This window comes from Ictalurus furcatus, chromosome 10 (assembly GCF_023375685.1).
Source record: "Ictalurus furcatus strain D&B chromosome 10, Billie_1.0, whole genome shotgun sequence".
NCBI classification, from domain to species: domain Eukaryota; kingdom Metazoa; phylum Chordata; class Actinopteri; order Siluriformes; family Ictaluridae; genus Ictalurus; species Ictalurus furcatus.
In genome coordinates this window covers 15,893,943-15,913,341 of record NC_071264.1, presented here as the reverse complement: position 1 = coordinate 15,913,341, position 19,399 = coordinate 15,893,943, and the positions used below count along the sequence as shown (strand labels likewise).

The following is a 19,399-nucleotide window of genomic DNA, read 5'->3' as shown; positions in this document are numbered from 1 at the left end:
AGGAGGAAGTGGCAGCCGGTGGCACAGATGGCCAAACGGCCGCTTGCCCTCGCCCGGGGCTCTGGATCACATCTAGACCACTGAGACTTGACTGGCGTCTTGGTAGAATCAAAAGGGCGCAGGTCGAGTGGAAACCTGTGGACACATTAATCAGAAAATAAGTTAATGAAGCATACTTATACAATACACCCCCAATACAACTGGCTCTGAATAGATTAGATGTGCAGCATTGATGCTATCTCTGTTTGACACATTCATATGCTTTGATACTGCTGTATCAATGTAGCTACAATTTATTCAGAATAGTATTTAAAGTAGCTTTAGAATGTTAGATGTAATTTTCTCTTATTGGCATCAGAAATAAGGTTTATTACCCTAATTTATACTAGAAAAACTGTACTCTGGTCACATTCATGGCAAAATCAGCAGTGTTGAATTTCATTTTAACTGTATTTATTAATCCAGCTAGACAGAGAATACAGCTGGCTTGAAAGAAGAGTAAATGAGGACATCTGGAACAACTATCTCTGAATAAATAGAGCGGTCTGCAACATCACCTACACCTACCTGTACACTGTCATCCTAGCAAGTTTACTGCAGGGGTTTCAGGCCAATTCACACCTTCACACCAATCCTGGTCCTGCCCCCCCCCCCCCCCCCTCATTCATTAGATGTGATGCTGCCTCTTACAAAATGAGTCCAACGTCTTAATAACCTCCAGCCATTCCAGTCAACAAGACTATGAGATGTTTGTTGTCATGGTTACACTCATCTATGGTTAGGCTATATAATATTCAGGACATTGATTGAATTTTTACATTTTATTTTTGAGAATACCTCATGCCAGATAATCAGAAATGAATATTTTCCATGCAAATGTATAATAGTTTGTATTGGCAAGTATTTACCTTCAAATACCCAATTGTTTACAATTTTTTTATTATTATTTTAAACATATTTATTATTTACAAATAATAAAGTAGTAAGAGTAATAGTAGTAATAAACTTTTGTACTTTTGAACATGCACAATAACCTAGTATATTGCACTTTTTTAGATTATTGCTATTAACTGTTATTGTCATTATTATTAAAAAAAATATATATATATTACTGTCCTTCAATATATATCATCCTGCTGTCACTCATTTGTATTTTTGCACATGGACAATCCAGTATGTCTGTTTTGCATATTTTCTTATGCTTAATGCCCTACATGATTTCATGTTGATCCTACTGCTATTCAATTTGTATTTACATGGAGACTACTACTGTAATATTTACATTTTATCTGTAATACCTTAATTTCTTATCTTAGCTAAAAAAATTTTTTTTAAATAAATAGATACAAAGAAATTAAAGTCATATCTTTATTCATCTTTGAACACATTCCTATCATGTCATAACACATTCATTGTTATAATTATTGGTGACAATGCATTTATCTTTATTATGCATCATGGATAGTTAACAACATGCCTTTTCATAAATAATCATAATTATGTGTATAATGTCTTATGAATGCATTATAACATATTATGAATGTATTCAGAAGTCCTTATACCTATGGGCTTAATAGTAAACATTCCCATTAGTTAGTGTAGCAACAAGAAATAGATGCAATACAATAATATAAGGCAATGCAAACACTGAGCTCGTAATATTAAAAAATTGCTTTTAGTATTAGATACAGATGAGATCTACTCTGTTTGTATGCTTGACGCACTTGGTGTAAATCTACCCATTAAAGTGCAGTAGCATGTCCTATAGAATAACTGCAAAAATGTCAGATAATGAGGAGTCAAATGTTCTAATAAGGAGTCAGATGTTACAATACCCACAGCCCCAACAACCAGAAATGCACTAACGCCTACTTTAAGTTATGTAGGCTGAGTATTTGTTTGTGCGTGGGGGGAAACTCTCTGGATTTGTTCCTGGTTACGAATCGATTCGGTGATTGAATCATTCCAATGAGTTGTTCATAAACAAACGAATCGCTCACGAATCGCATGTCAGTATCCGTTGCTCGATGGTGTTGTTCGAGTTCGTTTTAGCGGAGCTGCAAAGCAGCTGAAGTTTCACTTCACTCCACGTCTGATGTTGGTAATATATTCGTCTTTCTTGGCATAGCAGGGGTAAAATATCTTTGATATCTTTCGTCTCCGTTTTTATTTGCACGCATTGCTGTCTGAGTTGCTGTTTATGCTGTTTAATATTGTAACGGTACATGCTTTGGATTGCAGTGAGCTTCAGAAACTTCCATCGGGTTTATTTGCCAGGGTGACGAAAAATTTCAGAGATAATATGCGGGGGAAAAAGCTGACATTTTAAGTAATTTTATTCCCAGACCTCATTATTTATTACTTGAATATTGTAGTAATGCTGTGTCATATATAAAAAAAGTGCAGAATAGCAATCACATTATATTCTATTCACATTATATTCTATTCTACATTATGTTGAAGAATGTATCTCCTATATACATGAGAAGGTGGTGTATACTTGTATATTTCCAGCACTGTTTGTTTAGATATAGTGAGAAAAGGTGCACACTGTCATTCACTATCAGAAAAAACGCACTACTCTTAATGGTAAAATAACATATACAGCATTATGTGTTCATTCTAACATTGTTTGGTGTGAAACACTGACTTTAACATTATTATTCAAATAAAAATATTCACGATTAATATTTGGTAAATCTAGAAGACTCTAGCAAGGTTGGAGACACTTGTTAGATCTTGGTCTACTTCACCATTCACAATATTTTAAGCTCCTTTAGATTTTTAAGTTTGTGCATGCAGACATCCCGTCTCGAGTCGGACTACGGGTGCAAATCTGGGCAGTGAGATTGATTTTGTGTTCCTGTAAACTGTAAAAATTTACAGTTTTTTTTACAATTTACGCCCCCCCCCCCCCCCCCCATTTCAAATGTATTTAGGTGTCTCAATAATTTTGCCACATTGGTTTATGCTAGAAACTAGTCTCATCTTTAAAATATCATGAGAATTATTTTTTTTTGTTAGAGGAAAGGTGATTCATTTCACAAATTGTTTGAGTTGAAAATTTGAATCATTCTCTGAAGGGAATGATTTCTAAATATAAGTGTAGCATATGGCTTACTTTCCATCTGTGTTAATACCTACACTGCACTTGTTTCCTGGTCCTCCTATGAAGAAGGTACATTTAACCCTGGGTACAGATAAATATCAGTAAATGTTTTGAACAGAGCTTGGCATGGTGTTGGATCAAAGATAAGGGTTCAATTTCTTTCCAAGTTCACTCTTGAAATATTCATTGGGCTATAATTTGGAACCATTTGATAATTGACACCATGTCTGGGTTTTTTATTATCCTCAAAGTCAAGGGTGCTGATTTACAGGCTGGACCAGTGGCTGTTAACTTGTTTGGATTGGAATCTAGCATTTTGGAGTCAAATCCTGCTCAGACTGTTAAAGGGGCGAATATGGAACACTCTTTTTGTCTGGTGTGCTTTTTCTAAGGAGTTGAATCCTGGATGCTGTTCTGAACATCCCTTCATATCTGCTTTCTTTTATTTTTAATCCAAGCTTTCTTTTTCTGGTTTACGAGCTGTAGCTTTTCATACACGTGCCTCTTGCTCTGCATCAGCATTTTCATTTTCTCCTGCACAGATTTAATTACTGTATATCATTCTGTTTCTGCTGACAGAAGTTCAAATTTAAATCCTTTTTTATAATGTTGCTCACAGCAAAGATGGCGTGACCTTTTTGCTGTCCCTCCCCATTGTCCCTTACCGTACTTTTGACATTTGCTGAGTTTTGATGTGATGCCCACAACGACAGACCTCTAGAAGGGTCTGACATGTCTGTGGGCGGATAGTCCCCGGCTGCATGTCCCCACAGCAGGTCACCATGCAGTGGTGGAAGTGCTGTCCTCTGTACTTAGACTTTAGAAAGTGCTGACTTGTTTTTTATAACAGGGTGTGTGCAGTGAGACAGAGGAATCTGAGCGTCAGTTCGGTTTGTGCCAGTCCTATAACTGTGCCATTTCTCCACTGAGGACCTGTGCTGCTATATACACTCCCCCCGTCAGTCACTCACTGCCATCTGTGCTGTCCGTTTCAGCTTAATATTTCATGCTGTGATTTGGGCTGGGAATTAAAGATGCGGCAGGTTGGTTTGACAGTGTGCTGGCATATTCCCTCTGACTGAGCTCCAGGTAGAAAGTGTGCACTCAACCAGTCAGTTTGAAAAAACATGTAACACACATTTTAAATTTGCTACTTATTCACACATTCAGTTTATACTTTATACTCCCTGTCCTTTACATGTCAACATTTTATGTGCAGCTTTATTTCAGTCGCTCCCCTCTCTCTGAAGCTATCCACTTTGGCCGTAAGACACTTTTGTCAATACATTGTAATTATACATTTTGGCATTTCTCAATTATAAGGGAATTTTGAATTTCTTCACAGGGCCTAACATTAGGAGGCAAAACCTCCTTCACTTTGGGACTGACAGGCACAGAAGCCATGTCTCCTTCAACATGACTGACAGGAAGAGAAGCCACGCCTCCTTCACATTGACTGACAGTTACAGAGGCCATGCCTCCATTATTAGGACTGACATTTGCAGAGGCCCCACCTACTTCACTGGGACAGGCACACAGCAGCAATACTTCCTTCATTAAGACAGATAGGCACAGAAGCCCTACCTATTTTATTAGAACTGACAGGCATAGAGGCCACTGATCTGAGATTAGAGCAAAAGGTTTTTACCAACCAACAGTAGCACTGAAACATTTTGTTCTGTGACATTTTGTTCCAGATCTACAATTGTGATTAATAACAAAAATTAGGTTCTGCTCTCTGCAGTTAATTTGCTCTTATTGGAATGCCTCGTTGGCCTCCGGTGGGATGGGAGGCAGCTGTGTTTGACAGAAATCCCATAAGCAGCAAGGGGTCTTTTGTGGATAGCCACTGGGTTCCTCCATTACAACGGATAGTGGTGGCACACACTCAGAGCAGAAAATTACTCTGTCATTTTCCACCACTGCCAGCTGGGCCGTGCCCAGAAAGCCACTGTTAGATTTTTCTTTATTAGTCTTGCTACTGCTTAGAACAAGATTTTTAAAGTGATTACTTCAAAGTTGGCCAGTGATAGATGTGACTGTACATTTATTTGGAGAGGAAGGTGCAGGGAGTTCAGCAGTCTGAGGAGAACCATCATTTCCAGAGACACAGCGAGGCTCAGTGAAGGGGTGGCACAAGAATTCTCCAGGCGGCCCTTAATTTGAATTTTGCCATAATATTAAACATGGCGCAGTAGGCTATTCATTTCCCCATTTCCTGAGGTTGAGCACAAACTGAAACAATAGAATAATAAATAAAAATATTTTCCCCCCTTTTTTCTCCTAGCACTTTTGGGCACCTATCTTTTTTCTGTCCAGTTTAATTTTTTTTTAAAAATTTCATCAGCAGATATGTGTTTCAGAGATGACAGAAGACAACACTGCTATTACATGAGACATATCAATCACTTATTGGAAAAATCTTGTTTTTTAATTAAGCTTTTGTCCTAATAAAGCCACAGTCATCTGTGTCTGGGAGTCCAATAGTGCAAAACTGTCTGTGTTCTCTGGGTGGGAAAGTTGGCATATTCTCTCTTCCCTGTCAATCACAGTGAAATAGGTCATTGTGGGCATCTGTGAGGCATTTGAAGCTGTCATTTAAAATTGTGGGATGTTAATTCAGGCTCAAGTCTACATTTTTTCACCTTGGTTATTAACATAATTTTAATAAATCAAAATGAAATGTTATATGTTTGACCCATAGCTAGCTAGCTAGATTAAGTGTTAACTGGTCCTACATCTTAGTCAGGAACACCTTCATAGGGCCCTTGGTTAAGAAAGGGCACATGACATGATTAAGAGTGGACCCATGGTTCATTCAGGGTTGGGCCTGTGGTTCAGAGTGGGCCCATCTCACCTCTACTACAGGTTCAATCCATCGCAGCGCACAATCACACACCCATTCACACACCACAGACACCTTAGAGATGCCAATCAGCCTATAACGCATGTCTTTGGACTGGGGAAGAAACTGAAGTACTAGAGGAAACCCCCAAAGCACAAGGAGAACATGAAAATTACAGGCACACAGGGCCAAGCCTGGAATCGAACCCCAAACCCTGGAGGTGCGAGGTAACAGTGCTAACCACTAAGCCACTGTGACCCCACTGCTTATAATCTTTAGCATTCATTTTTCTCTTCCAAACATTTTGTAGTCAGTTTCACAAACTTTAAGAGGTAGTGGCACATGATTATAGAGCACCAACTGTAGTTGATCAATGAAAGCTGGAGCTACCTTAGTAACAGTAGCTAGGATGTAGACTATGTGGATGCTGGATAGAGTACAAATTCAAGAAGATTAGATGCATGTAATTTGGGATGTATCTGAGTTCAAGGTGTCCTTGTTTTAAAGCCGGATCTTGTTAATGGGGAACAAACTGTTCTGTACTGATCAATGAATTGAGACACACAAGAGCCCAGAACCACCATCAGATCAGAACCTGCATGATTGATGGCATAAATAGCTCCTCTGGATTTCACCACACACACACACACACACGCACGTACGCACACACGTACGCACACACACACACACACACACAGAGTTTCTATTGTAGCACTGTGTGTCTTTGGTAAATGTTTCCTCTTGCCATTTTCTCCCAAACCCATTTTATCTTTATAAACGGACAGTTGGAAGGAGTTCAGCTAATTTTCCATCAAAGTGCAGGCCATCAGCATCAGCTGACTGATATTGGTGGTGGGAGTGGGGGTGGGGGCGGAACAGAGTGGATAGATGCATGACATTCATCATTAGATCATGGCCTCTAATTCATTTTGCAGAAGGACCACAGACAGGTCACAAATAATGATAAATCCTGGCTTTCACCCCACAGTGCCACCGTGTGAGGAATGGCTGCTGTTGAGATCAGACGCTGTGGGGGACGTAATGATGGGACACGGGGGGGGACACTCTGACTCTAAGCTCCCGAGGACAGCATAGTACACCGGTGGACACCCGGGTGCTTTAATGGAATGCCATTTATGTCCCCGTTTGCCCTTGTTTGTTTTATCTGTCAGCAGTGAAAGAAAACCCTGAGGGTTTTAGCTATGAGACAGACGTGTTATTGAGGATCATTACCATCCCTGCTGGGAAAGAGAGAGGGTATGATTCCAGAAAATAAATGAAAAAGAGAAGCACTATTTGAAATGAGGCAAGATAGAAGAAAGAAAATTAAGAAAGTGAATGCAAGAGATGAAGAAACAATTGTAAAACAATGGGAGAAATGAAATGACAGGGGAAATAAATTGATAATGGGTGACCAAAATAAAGGAGTGAAAGGCAAGAATAAAAGATAAACAATGATAACAGAGTGAGAAAGACTGAATGAAGAGGAGAGATTAATGGTGACAACTACAGAGAGAATGGAGAACAAAGATAAAAAGATAAAATAGTGAAAAAAGTGAAATGAAAAATTTTTTTTAATGAAATGAGCAAAAGAAATGGTAAAAGAAAACAAGAATGTAAAAGGAAAGAATGAAAGACAGATGTTAGAGAATGGATGTTAAAAAGATACATGAAACAGGAAAATGAGGGCTAAACTGAATTCTGGAAGACAAAAAAGGGAATAACAGAGGGGATGAAGAAACAGTGAATGAAAATGAGAGAGAAAAGGAAAGAATGAAAGTAAGCCTGAGAAAGAAAGACTGAAATATAAAAAAGAGAATGACAGCAGTTAACAAAAAAGAGAAAGAAATGGAAAGAATGAAAGAAGTTCCCAACAGGAAAAAAAGAAATAATGAAAAAAAAAAAGAAATGGAAGGGAGAATGGATGAGAAAAAGAGAATGATAAATGTTACATAAGTTAAATAAAGATACATTTTATTTAAATGAGAAAATTATAAAGGAATTATTGGCATATAATTTTGCTTATTTCAAGCATTTATTTATTTATTTATAAAGGAGAGTAAGGGAATGAATTGAAGATATAAGAAAACATAAAGGAGAAAAAGAGTGAAAAAGTAAGAAAGGGGATAATCAAGGAGTGAAAGAAGAATGACAACAAGAATGAAGGGTTGAGACTCAGTGGTCTGCCTACACGTAAAGGACGGGTCACGTGTTTGAGGATTTAGTGTCCACATACTTAATCAAGATGAAGATCAATTTCATTTCTCAAAACTTGACTGTAATGTGAACTTAACACATGAACTTACTAGTGATCCTCGACAAGCTTTCTTTGTATTTGAACTTTCCAGAAGTCAGCTGCCTTTGTACTGCCTTATTCTCTCCCTAGATCTCTACCAAGTGAACCTGACAACTCAATTATGTGAGGATTACTTTTGTGAACATATTTGGAGTCGGATTACTATCAGGAGTTTGGCAGGATGACCAGGATGATCATTGAACCATTGAGGCATGTGTTTACCAACATATTGATGTGCTAAAAGATGTTGAAAGAGTATCTGATGGACATAGAATGAGGCAGCTTGCTTCAATTGCATATGTAATAATAGGAACCTAGATTGGCTGAGCATCACTTTCACTTACTACTACAACAAATACTTAGTGGTTAGCACGTTTGCCTCGCACCCTGGGGCTTGGTGGTTCGATTCCTGCTTCTGCCCCGTGTGCATGGAGTTTGCATGCACTCCCTGTGCTTCAGGGGTTTCCTCACCCAGTCCAAAGACATGCGATGTAGGCTGATTGGCATCTCTAAATTGTCCGTAGTGCCCGTAATGTGTGATTGTCACCCCATCCAACCCCGACCGTGCGGTGTCCCCACCCTGTACCCTGCGTCTCCTGGGATAGGCTCCAGGCTCACAGTGATACTGTGTAGGATAAGCGGTACAGAACCGGCACCAAATATTGTACATCCATTCTCACAAAGCAGCTTTACAGAAATCAGGAGGTAGATTTAGATCAATAATGAGCAAGCCATAGGTGTCAGTGGCAAGGAAAAACTCCCTGAGGAAGAAATCTTGAGAGGGAACCCCATGGCTCAGATAGTGTATATTCTAGAACACACAAGATACTCTCTTCTTTTTCTACTGAGTTTGATCTCAGATCATCAAACCATTTTCATCCTCATCAAACCATTCAGTGAGCCTTTGTGCCCTGTGGATGGGAGCAGAGTCATCCTGGAAGAGATCAGTCTGAAGAAATTCCTATTGATTTGCAGTGAAGGTTCCTTAAAGTGGAGCCAAGCTGTGCCAACAAAAATAAATAAATAAATAAATGGTGCATAACAGAGTATTTGAGTGTTTATATGCTATAAGTGTGGGAGATATGACAGTATGTGGCTGTATTTTTATGCTGTCTGACTTGGAAGCAGGTATCTTCTAACCTCAGCATGTCCTCTCTCTTCTCCTGTAGGCTCTGATGTAAAGGTTTAGGGGCTCATGCTGCGCCGCCATCTGCTTTGCTCTCTGGACAGACGGGCACTGCCCGACCCCGGAGTCAGAGCCTGGCACTGCCCCTTTCATCTGAAGCTTCTCCCTCTGCACTACCTGGAGGACACAGAACGCTTATGAGGTCCTACACGTGAGATTTTTACCTTTAAAGTCCGTGTTATGAGTGCAGATCATGTCGTAAGGTTTGTAACACTGAACTAATGTAAGTGGTAAAGGATATGAAGAAATGATTTGGCTGCTAGCTCATAGCTTAGAAATGATGGGGGGCAGTATGATCAAAAAGCAGTTCACACAGAGTGTATACATGTTAAGGATGTCAATAAGCACTGTCAAATGTCACACAACACATTTTATTCATAATGCTCTAACCAGGACCACAATTTTAGTGTGGTCCACACTGCAGAAATTTAGTTCTTATATTAAAATGCTGTATGTGTACTACATCAATTGCTCATTTTTAATCTCTGTTGCTTTATCCTATATTATTGAATTTCTTGGTTTACAAGAACTTACCTATTGATTTCAGCCTCCAAAAAAAAACAAATTTCACAATATCCTAGAATGATTTATTTAATATTTCTTAAAAATGCCCCAGTGAATTGACGTCATATTAAAGGCGCATATAGTATAAGAGGTTTCTTGGCAAGCATATGCTGTTTATTTTGAAGATTAATTGAAACTTAACCTTTTTTCAGCCTCAAAATATAAGACACTATTTCTGACAGCATGTTCTATATTTTTCCTCGCATTTTTCAGTGAATGATCAGTGAACTAATTTCATATTAAAGAACAATAAAGCAGAGTAGGGTTCTTAGCATTGCTAAATTGTCTATTTTATCTAGTTATTATAAATTATAGAGCTGAGCTGTTCATTGTTTTGTATATTGTACACAATTTACATAAAAAATGGATAATGCAAAATGAACAATCTATTCTCAGAAAAAGATGCTGCGTATAGTAATGAATAAGACAGCGTGCATGTAAACTTTTCTAGTGTTTACATCTTAAAATAGAAAACAGATGCGTGGCAGCTTTTCCCCCACAGCAGCTGTTGGTAATCGTAAAACCATGTATATACAAGCAAACAAACAAAACCTTCAGAAATTATTGAGGTCCGGACCCCGCTGTCCTCATAGCTAGTTATGGCCATGCTTGAGGCATCGGTGCATAACAATTTAAACTCCATTCAGTTAACCATTCAATGATTGTTTATTTATTTATTTGTTATTACCCAGGTACCTTACTTTGCTAACATGACCAGCCTTACTGCACACTTATACATATACAACAAAAGTAGCTACTGCATATCAGGGTTTTAATTATTGGATTTAATCTGAATTGGGAAGCACTGATATTGTTTTGGTGGACAGAATCAGATTCTTGTGTAACATTCAAAGTCTTTACATTCACTTGTGCTTATTTACACTTTGTTCTCTGATGTCGGCTCTCGGAAATCACTGTGTCTTCAAGAACAATCAATTGAGCTGGGTTTATTAATAAAGTAATTTTATTAAGTGCGTGTGTGGATGTGTGCATGTGTGTGTGCGTGTGTGTGTGTGTGTGTGTGGGTATTGTGTTTGAAAGCACTTGGACCACAGAACTACAGACCAATAATAATACTACCAGTGTCCTTGTGTTCGCAGTGTTGTACATCAATATGTGATCGATGATTTATTTTTAACAGCCAATAATTCTGTGCAACAATACTTGAAGCTTTTTTTAATGAGATATATTGTACAGTCAGCTCCAGAACTATTGGAACCCATAGTTACCATTTCCAGCAGCCTTAGTTTTCCCCAGGAGGTGCTTAAGCCTAGTTCACACTACATGCTTCTAAGCCCGATTTGCAACTTGCCAAGCTCGCCTACAAAAACCCTTTGATTGGAGGCAAATCGGTGAGCAATCGGCGCTTGCCAAATGGCAGTTGATAGTTATGTGTGAACAACTCAAGGATGCATCAGAGAGGCTTTCATCACTGATGCCAGACAGATATTTGGCATGGTAAATATCTGGAGCCGTCAGTCGACTCAACATCCTTTGGTGTGAAAAGTGTCGTCACGTCCATCTTCAAATAAACAACTCCTGTTTCGCGTGTGGTTTTTGCATCATATATCTGTGTCACTTCTCGCTTGTGATTTCATGACAAAACGTAGTTTGGACAGCAGATAGAGTTGTCGGGTGACAGAGTCGTTGTCAGATTGTGTAGTTTGTGACCCCCTGTCACCGAGCAATCACGTAGTGTGAACACCACAAAGACTTCATGACTCCCAATTACAAGACAGTCGTGTAGTCTGAACAACACAGCGATCTGCCGACATTGAAAGTCGTGTAGTGTGATATAGCCATTAGCTTCAGTGGGAAACCAGGCAAGAACTGCAGGGAGATATGGCTCTGGCATGCTGACTGCGAATGCTGCTATAACAAGGTAATCACTGACTGATCATGCTGTCAGTGTGTCAAAGTAATACCTTAAGCACTACTAAGACTTGATGTCATTTTAATACCTGCCCAAATTTCCAGCAGTGTTACAAATGTGCTGGATGAAGGTTATTCCATTAATGGACATCTGGTTTGGCTGCTGTTTGTACATATACTATATATTAACCTTGGTTCTGAATGAAGAGTGGGGTGATTTCTCAGACCAGTGGTTTTACAACCTGACCTGTTAAAATTCCACTGGCCCGCCAGCAAAACATTGCAGTTTTGCTGTGTGTACATAGGTACTCATAGGTTTCAAGATACAATCACAACATACAAACAAACATTTACAAAACAGACACAACTCACCTATGAAGCCTCATAGTAGTCCACTGATCCATAACATCCCGACAAAAACAGTCTTGTTACACTGGCTAAGGTCCAAACCATCCAATTATGTAAAAATATTTAGTCCAAAACACATTATTACATCATTAAATACCCACGGACCGTTGCTGCATCATTTCAAATTAACGGCAGATATGCCCAATCTTTCAGGTACTTTAAGAGGTTAAAATATCAGTCACATCAGAACTTTGTAGGGCAATGATGGATCAGCAGTTAAGGCTTTAAAGGAACACTCTACCCTGAAACACATTAAATATGTTTGTGATGTGTTTAGTTATTCTGGTCCTAATTTGTTGGTTGCTGCTGTATTGTTATTAATCCTGGGAAAAATTAGCAATTGTGTGCTGCGCTGATATCACAGGCATACATTGTTATTGGTAGCACAGTTACAATGGTGTTTAATAGAACAAAAATTAAACAACCTCAAACTTAAAGGATAATGGTTAGCTTTTTCATATAGCATATTCATGAGAAATTCAACATAGAAGTAGTTGAGACATTTCTGACACACTGGACACAGAAAGTCCCAGAATGCAAAGCAGTTATACAAGTTACGGCAGAGACTTGGCTCAGCTAGTCAGTGATCTACGAGATGATGAGTATAATGCTGTTGAAGTGGTATTATCATTAAAGTTGAAGCATTGTTTAGGTAGGGAATTGAAGCAAGGGCTAAATCATGCAGCACTATCAGCAGGTAGTTGAATAGCAATCCGGGTAATGTAGAAAACTGTTAACCAAGGTGAAAATTGAGAAACATGTTGATGAAAGAAGCCAAAAGTCGATCACATGTTAATTATAAATGTTGATATGCAAATCTTTCAGGGTGGATACTTCTGATTGTTTAGCTACTGTTCGAAAGGTTGTGAGTTCAAATCCCAGCACCACCAAACTGCCACTTTTGGGTCCTTGAAGATCAAAAGTTCAGTTGTATCCTGATTGCACTGGAACTGTAAGTGACAGCCAAATGAATAAATCCATCCATCCATTTTCTATACCGCTTATCCTTCAGGGTCATGGGGAACCTGGAGCCTATCCCAGGGAACATTGGGCACAAGGCAGGGTGCCAATCCATCGCATATACATTCACAAAATCAAAAAAACATTCATACATTCATTCATACACTACAGACACTTTGGACATGCCAGTTAACCTACCATGCATGTCTTTGGACTGAGGGAGGAAACTGGAGTACCCAGAGGAAACCGCAGTAGCACGGGGAGAACATGAAAGCTCTGCACACACCGGGACGTGGCAGGAATCGAACCCCCATCCCTGGCGTGTGAGGCCGAACGTGCTAACCACTAATGTGCCCAAATTAATATGCAGATTTGTGTCTCTCTACTACAAATGATAACCTACCTTATTTAGTAAGCGATACAAAGGTAAACAGTAGTTATATCATCTCACCCACCCTCTTTATTGTTTACCATGCACCAGTTTTGAAAATGAATACATTGTTGGGTTGGGAAGCGTTATATAAAGTCTCATGCGAAGCTATAATTAGTGTATCATCCACTTTGGATCTTCTGCTACCCATTCAAAGGACAATAATTCCAAAGCAGTTGCGCAGAGTTGAACTTGATGTAAAGATTTGCTCACAAAATCTATTCACATCAGAATTCAGTATGATCCTAGCAAATTGATTGAAATAGCACTTTTTGCTGATAAAGAGCTAGTGTGAGTGGAACGTTATTTAAATTATTATAATTTTTTTTTATCTCTTAGCTTTGTCAAATGCAGGTTTTGTGTGTTCACAGGTGTGGACCAAGGAGATAAGGAGGACAACTAGAGACATTCATATGTGCAATGGATTTCTAAAACTTGGACTGGAGAGCCGCAGACTTCCTCAGCTCTGTCCCCCCAGCCTTCTATAAGTGACTCTATAATAGATTCTGAACCCTACAAAACCACCATCTATCTGTCACTAGCTTCCTCGAGTGTTAGCATTATTAGATTGTTTGTGTAGTGCTATCAGCAGCTTGTGTATCCCATTCCATCTCCTCCCTCCAGTGTCCAGACACCTTATTTAGCAACTACTATTATTATTCTATACACATCCATCCGCTGTCTCACTGATCTGATTAGTCTCAGGTCTGCAGGCTTGGACACGCTGAGAACAGGAAACAAGGATGCGTGTCATAAAACCATTTACAGTTCAGCTGTGCTAACCTCTGAAAAGCAGGGTCCAGTGTATATAACACCTGGACACCCAAGTCCCATCTGGATCCATTTAGCCGGTGTGAGTGAGTGTGTGCATCAGCTTTCTGTCCCTTGCCATGTAATGTTGTCTTCCCTCGTGCCACGTCTGCTGCTGAGAAGACCAGACGTGCTGGGTCTGAAATAAGCAGACTTGTCATTTTGTCCTCCTTGAGGGCCAACTGAGAATCGGAGAGCTCCCACTTGTGTGAGACTGTACAACTCGCAGAAGTTCTCTCCCTTTCTGTCCAATCTGGCTGAGCTGCCCTTACTCCCGAGTGTCCAGACAGTGTGCAGGTTCTGCGGGCGAGGTGTGTGGAGGATGAGCGATGTTCCCCCACTGGAGTACGAGTCGCTCTCCCCTGTGCTCCCCAGCAGGCCACCGCTGGCTGCAGACGCTGAGCAGAGAACGGCTCTAGCTTTTGTGGGCCTGCTCATGCTCTTCCTGCTCTTCCTGCTTGTGCGCTGCTTCCGCATCCTGCTTGATCCTTACAGCCGCATGCCAGCTTCGTCCTGGACTGACCACAAAGAGGGCCTGGAGAGAGGCCAGTTCGACTACGCGCTGGTGTAAAACACAGCCCAGCGATGGTGGACGAGCCGAGAGCCTCTGCCTTCGCTCTCTCTGTGGTCAGCCCTTGACGACTTCCCACCTTCCTGTGAATCTCCTTTCACCGCATCCCGTAGTGATTCCTCAGGGCTACAAGGTTCCCCTTAGAGCAGTGCTGCCTGAACCATGATCCACTTTTCCCTTGGCCCGTAAAATCTGCAGCGCTTTCAGACACAAAATTCAGTCAATTCAGAGTCCAGTACTATGAACTACTACTGTTCCATCAGTTATGAAAAACTAATACAGTTTTGTAAAATTATATTTTTCAGATTCACAAGTCCAGAATAATGTGTTTTTATTGAGTCAATATCAGGTATTGGCATAACACTGTGTGTTAGGCGTATATATGGCGTTACATTTTATAATATATTTTTTTTTAATTAAGTTTTATTTAAATTTTATTTATGTTAATTAAATAAAAACAGAATGCAATGATTTGCAAATCTCATAAACCCATGTTATTCACAATAGAACATAGAAAACATATCAAATGTTTAAAATGAGTAAATGTACTAATTAAAGAAAAAAATTACATAATTTTGAATTTGATGACTGCAACATGTCCCAAAAAAGTTGGGATGGGGGCAACAAAAGGCTGTAAAAGTAAGTGTTACTAAAAAAAAAACAGTTGGAGGTTAATTGGCAACAGGTCAATAACATGATTGGGTATAAAAAAAGTATCTTAGAGAGGAAGAGTCTTTCAGAAGTAAAGATGGGCAGATGTTCACCAATCTGTGAAAAACTGCGTCTACAATTTGTGGAACAATTTCAGGATAATTGCGAAGACTATGAATATGTCATCATCTACAGTACATAATATCATCAAAAGATTCTGAGAATTTGGAGAAATCTCTATGCGCAAGGGACACAGGTGAAAATCAATATTGCATGCCTGTGATTTTCGGGCCCTCAGGTGGCACTGCATTAAAAACAGGCATGATTCTGTAATGGAAATCCCTGCATGAGCTCAGAAACACCTCCAGAACTCATTGTTTGTGAACACAGTCCACCGTGCCATCCACAAATGCTGCTTAAAACTTTATCATGCAAAGAAGAAGCCATATGTGAACATGATCCAGAAATGCTGCCGTCTTCTCTGGGCCAAAGCTCATTTAAAATGGACTGAGGCAAAGGAGAAAACTGTTCTGTGGTTAGACGAATCGAAATTTTAAATTCTTTTTGGAAAACATGGGCCCACATCCTCTAAACTAAAGAGGACTAAAGAGGAGAGGGACCATCTGGCTTTTTATCAGCACTCAGTTCAAAAGCCTGCATCTCTGATGGTATGGGGGTGCATTAGTGCCTATGGAATGGGCAGCTTGCACATCTGGAAAGGCACCAATGCTGAAAGGTATATACAGGTTTTAGAGCAACATACAGTATGCTTCCATCCAGATTCTATCCCATATTTACTTCTGAGAGACTCTGCATCTTTAAGAAACTCTTTTTATACCCAATCATGATACTGACCTGTTGCCAATTAACCTAATTAGTTGTATAATTTTCTAGTAACACTTACTTTTCCAACCTTTTGTTGCCCTGTTCCAACTTTTTTGAGACGTGTTGCAGCCATCAAATTCAAAATTACCTTATTTTTTGCTTAACATGGTACATTTCCTAAGTTTAAACATTTATAAAATAAACAGTTTTCTATGTTCTATTGTGAATAACATATTTGTTTATGGAATTTGGAAATCATTGCATTCTTTTTTTATTTACATTTATTCATTTATTTACATTTTACACAGTATCCCAACTTATTTGGAACTGGGGTTGTGGGCATATATGTGTGTGTGTGTGTGTGTGTGTGTGTGTGTGTGTGTGTGTATATATATATACATATATATATATATATACAGTTGGGTAAGCAAAGTGCTTCTGAGGATGTAGCAGGTGAAACCATAGTTAGACCCATTTTATTTCATTCAGACAAAAATGGATTTGTCTCACTTTAAATTAATAAATATGGATTCTAAATAAAATAATAATATAAACATCTGATACTTGCCATCCGTATTTGACCAATAATGGCTTGAAATGCTGGATGTTTATCAGATCATATTTGACGTTAATTTTTTAATATGCTATCAACTAGTCAGGATAATGATCTCCATCTCAGGGCCATCATTAGTTTAAAGACAATAACATCAGGCATTCTCACAGTAATGTCTTTTGAACATGTTCTGCAATTATTAAAGTGAATAGTTTATAAATTAAAGAAAGTATTGGATCCATATCAGCCCATAATACAGCTCTGATATCTGTGTCATATCAGATTTGAAAGAAAAAAAAAGGCGTCTCCAAATGTCAAATGTGTAAAGTATTAGTTTTTGATAAATGAGGAACTGTTCTTGGTAGTGGACTCAGAGAAAGTATTAATTAGATGTATTTTATTCCATTCTGTCATCATTCAGATCATAATGTTTGGGAACCCACTGTCCGAGTATGCAGGCTATCATTTTTCCACAGCAGGGCTGCCATACTGGATTGACTATTTCCAGGTTAATCAGCTAAACCCTGCCTCATTCACTACAGAGCCACCCCCTTTAACTGAATGAAAAGTTATTGATTTTATTTATTTATTTATTTATACATTTTTTATTTTATTTTATTTTTTATTTTTCACAGATAATCAACAGACAGATAATATTGCCTAGCTGAAAAGGGAATAAAAGTGAATGCACTTCCTACTAAATGAGAGCTAGTAGAAAAGGACAGGCTTTGCTAATCTGGTAATCAAAGCTACAGCTACTTTTGCTTCTCATTTAAAAATCTAATTAGCTAGCTAATGTGCTAGCTCATCACTGGATCTCTAATATGACTTGTCCAGTTCAATCTACTGATTTGTTGATGACTTTTTTTCTTATTTATTATTATCTTTATATACTTAGCTCAGTAACAGCTAGCAAATAAGAGAAGTACCTTTTTTCTCCACTAATATAAAATACAATGTGATTGCTGCTTAAGGCTACTTTCTAGTCCAGTGCATCACCAAACTGCTGTAACAGAGACTAGATAAACATATTTACAACTGTATTTACATCACGTTTGGATAGAATTGTCATACACCAAATATGTAAACACTGTTCACCTGCTATGTGGAAGTACCCTCAGACTGCTGCCTTCGACCACCCGTAATTAGCACAGTTCTTTTTCCCTGATGGTGTGTTATTTCCTCGGTGTTTACATTAGCAGAATCCCCTTTAAGATGTCAGAAATGTGATATTGCTGCCGTGTATTTCAGTGTATTTGTATCATTTACAAGCCATATCTCTATCTATCTATCTATCTATCTATCTATCTATCTATCTATATTTATGCCTTGGACAGTGTTATATGTGTGGTCATTAGCATTAGCTCTATCTCCCGAGCTCTGTGACTGTGTAGTTACTTTGTGAGTTTTAGAACTACTGAAAGTGCTTTATTTTTGTATTCAGACTCAGATTTGGAGTCTCCTTTTGCTAATACTGTACTGTATGTATTCAGTTTAAGATTTCTAGCTCAGTGTCTCCTCAAAGGTTCAAGGAAAAAAAAAAACCCATAACAATGTGTTGCTTTGGTGTGTTTTTGATATTTGTATTGTAAGCAGATTGGATATTTTCCTAAGTCCTTTGTTTTTGCTAAGCTGGGGCAATTGTGTTAAATAAAGAGGGGTTTTATTCACTTTATGCTTCAGAAATCTTCAGGATAAAATAAAAATTACAACAGACACGTTCTACATTATCAATAAGCCACTTTACAACACCTGCACCAGCTGAAATAAGCCGTGACATGTTTGGTGTTTGAGGTTTGCTTTTTAAGTTTAGCACTGGAGTGCCAGTTAACAAGTAAGTGAGGCTTACAGCTCCCAGTGTTGCATGACTCAGTCATTACACGCTTACCTCAAACTGTGTTGAAATGTTCAGTCTATCAAAGACATTTCCTGATCTTGCACTGTATGGCACACTGTTATCTATTAAACTCACCAAAAATACATTATAGAGCTAAAACAGTCATAGTGCCATCTTGAAGCTGAATCACTTTCTTTCTCAGAAACTTTTGTGTCATCAGACCCAAAGTCCAAAGGAAGAATTGTACGTTAGAAGTAATTCTGATTATAACAGGGTTTTAAGGTGCATACTGGTTATTTAATCAAAGAATAAATCACAATGGAGTTAGCTGTCATGTGATGCAGCTTGACTTGAAGTACTGTCCCAACCAGAAGTTGATTCTTTTCCAATAACAACACAGAACCTACATTTCCTGGGCATGAGTAATACTGCATATGCTATTGGCACACTGCGGTTTAGCACCTGTGTGAGGAACAGCACAT

At 38.8% G+C, this 19,399-nt stretch overlaps 1 protein-coding gene across 2 annotated transcripts; it reads left to right on the top strand.

Annotated features, from left to right (window-relative positions):
- Positions 1-1,745: 1,745 nt before the first annotated feature.
- On the top strand, positions 1,746-19,388 carry LOC128614284 (cortexin-1). 2 transcript variants are annotated; one of them, XM_053635684.1, is made up of 3 exons: positions 1,746-2,133; positions 9,420-9,578; positions 14,042-19,388. In XM_053635684.1, exon 3 carries the CDS (start codon positions 14,803-14,805, stop codon positions 15,049-15,051), a length of 249 nt encoding a protein of 82 aa, XP_053491659.1. In that variant the 5' UTR covers positions 1,746-2,133; positions 9,420-9,578; positions 14,042-14,802; the 3' UTR covers positions 15,052-19,388. The 2 variants fall into 2 exon arrangements, with proteins under 2 accessions (XP_053491659.1, XP_053491660.1); XM_053635685.1 differs by having other exon boundaries at positions 9,420-9,587.
- The last annotated feature ends 11 nt before the right edge of the window (positions 19,389-19,399 follow it).

Bases quoted from the DNA above. Each gene is read 5' to 3' on its own strand.
- LOC128614284 (XM_053635684.1), top strand. From the start codon at position 14,803: ATGAGCGATGTTCCCCCACTGGAGTACGAGTCGCTCTCCCCTGTGCTC.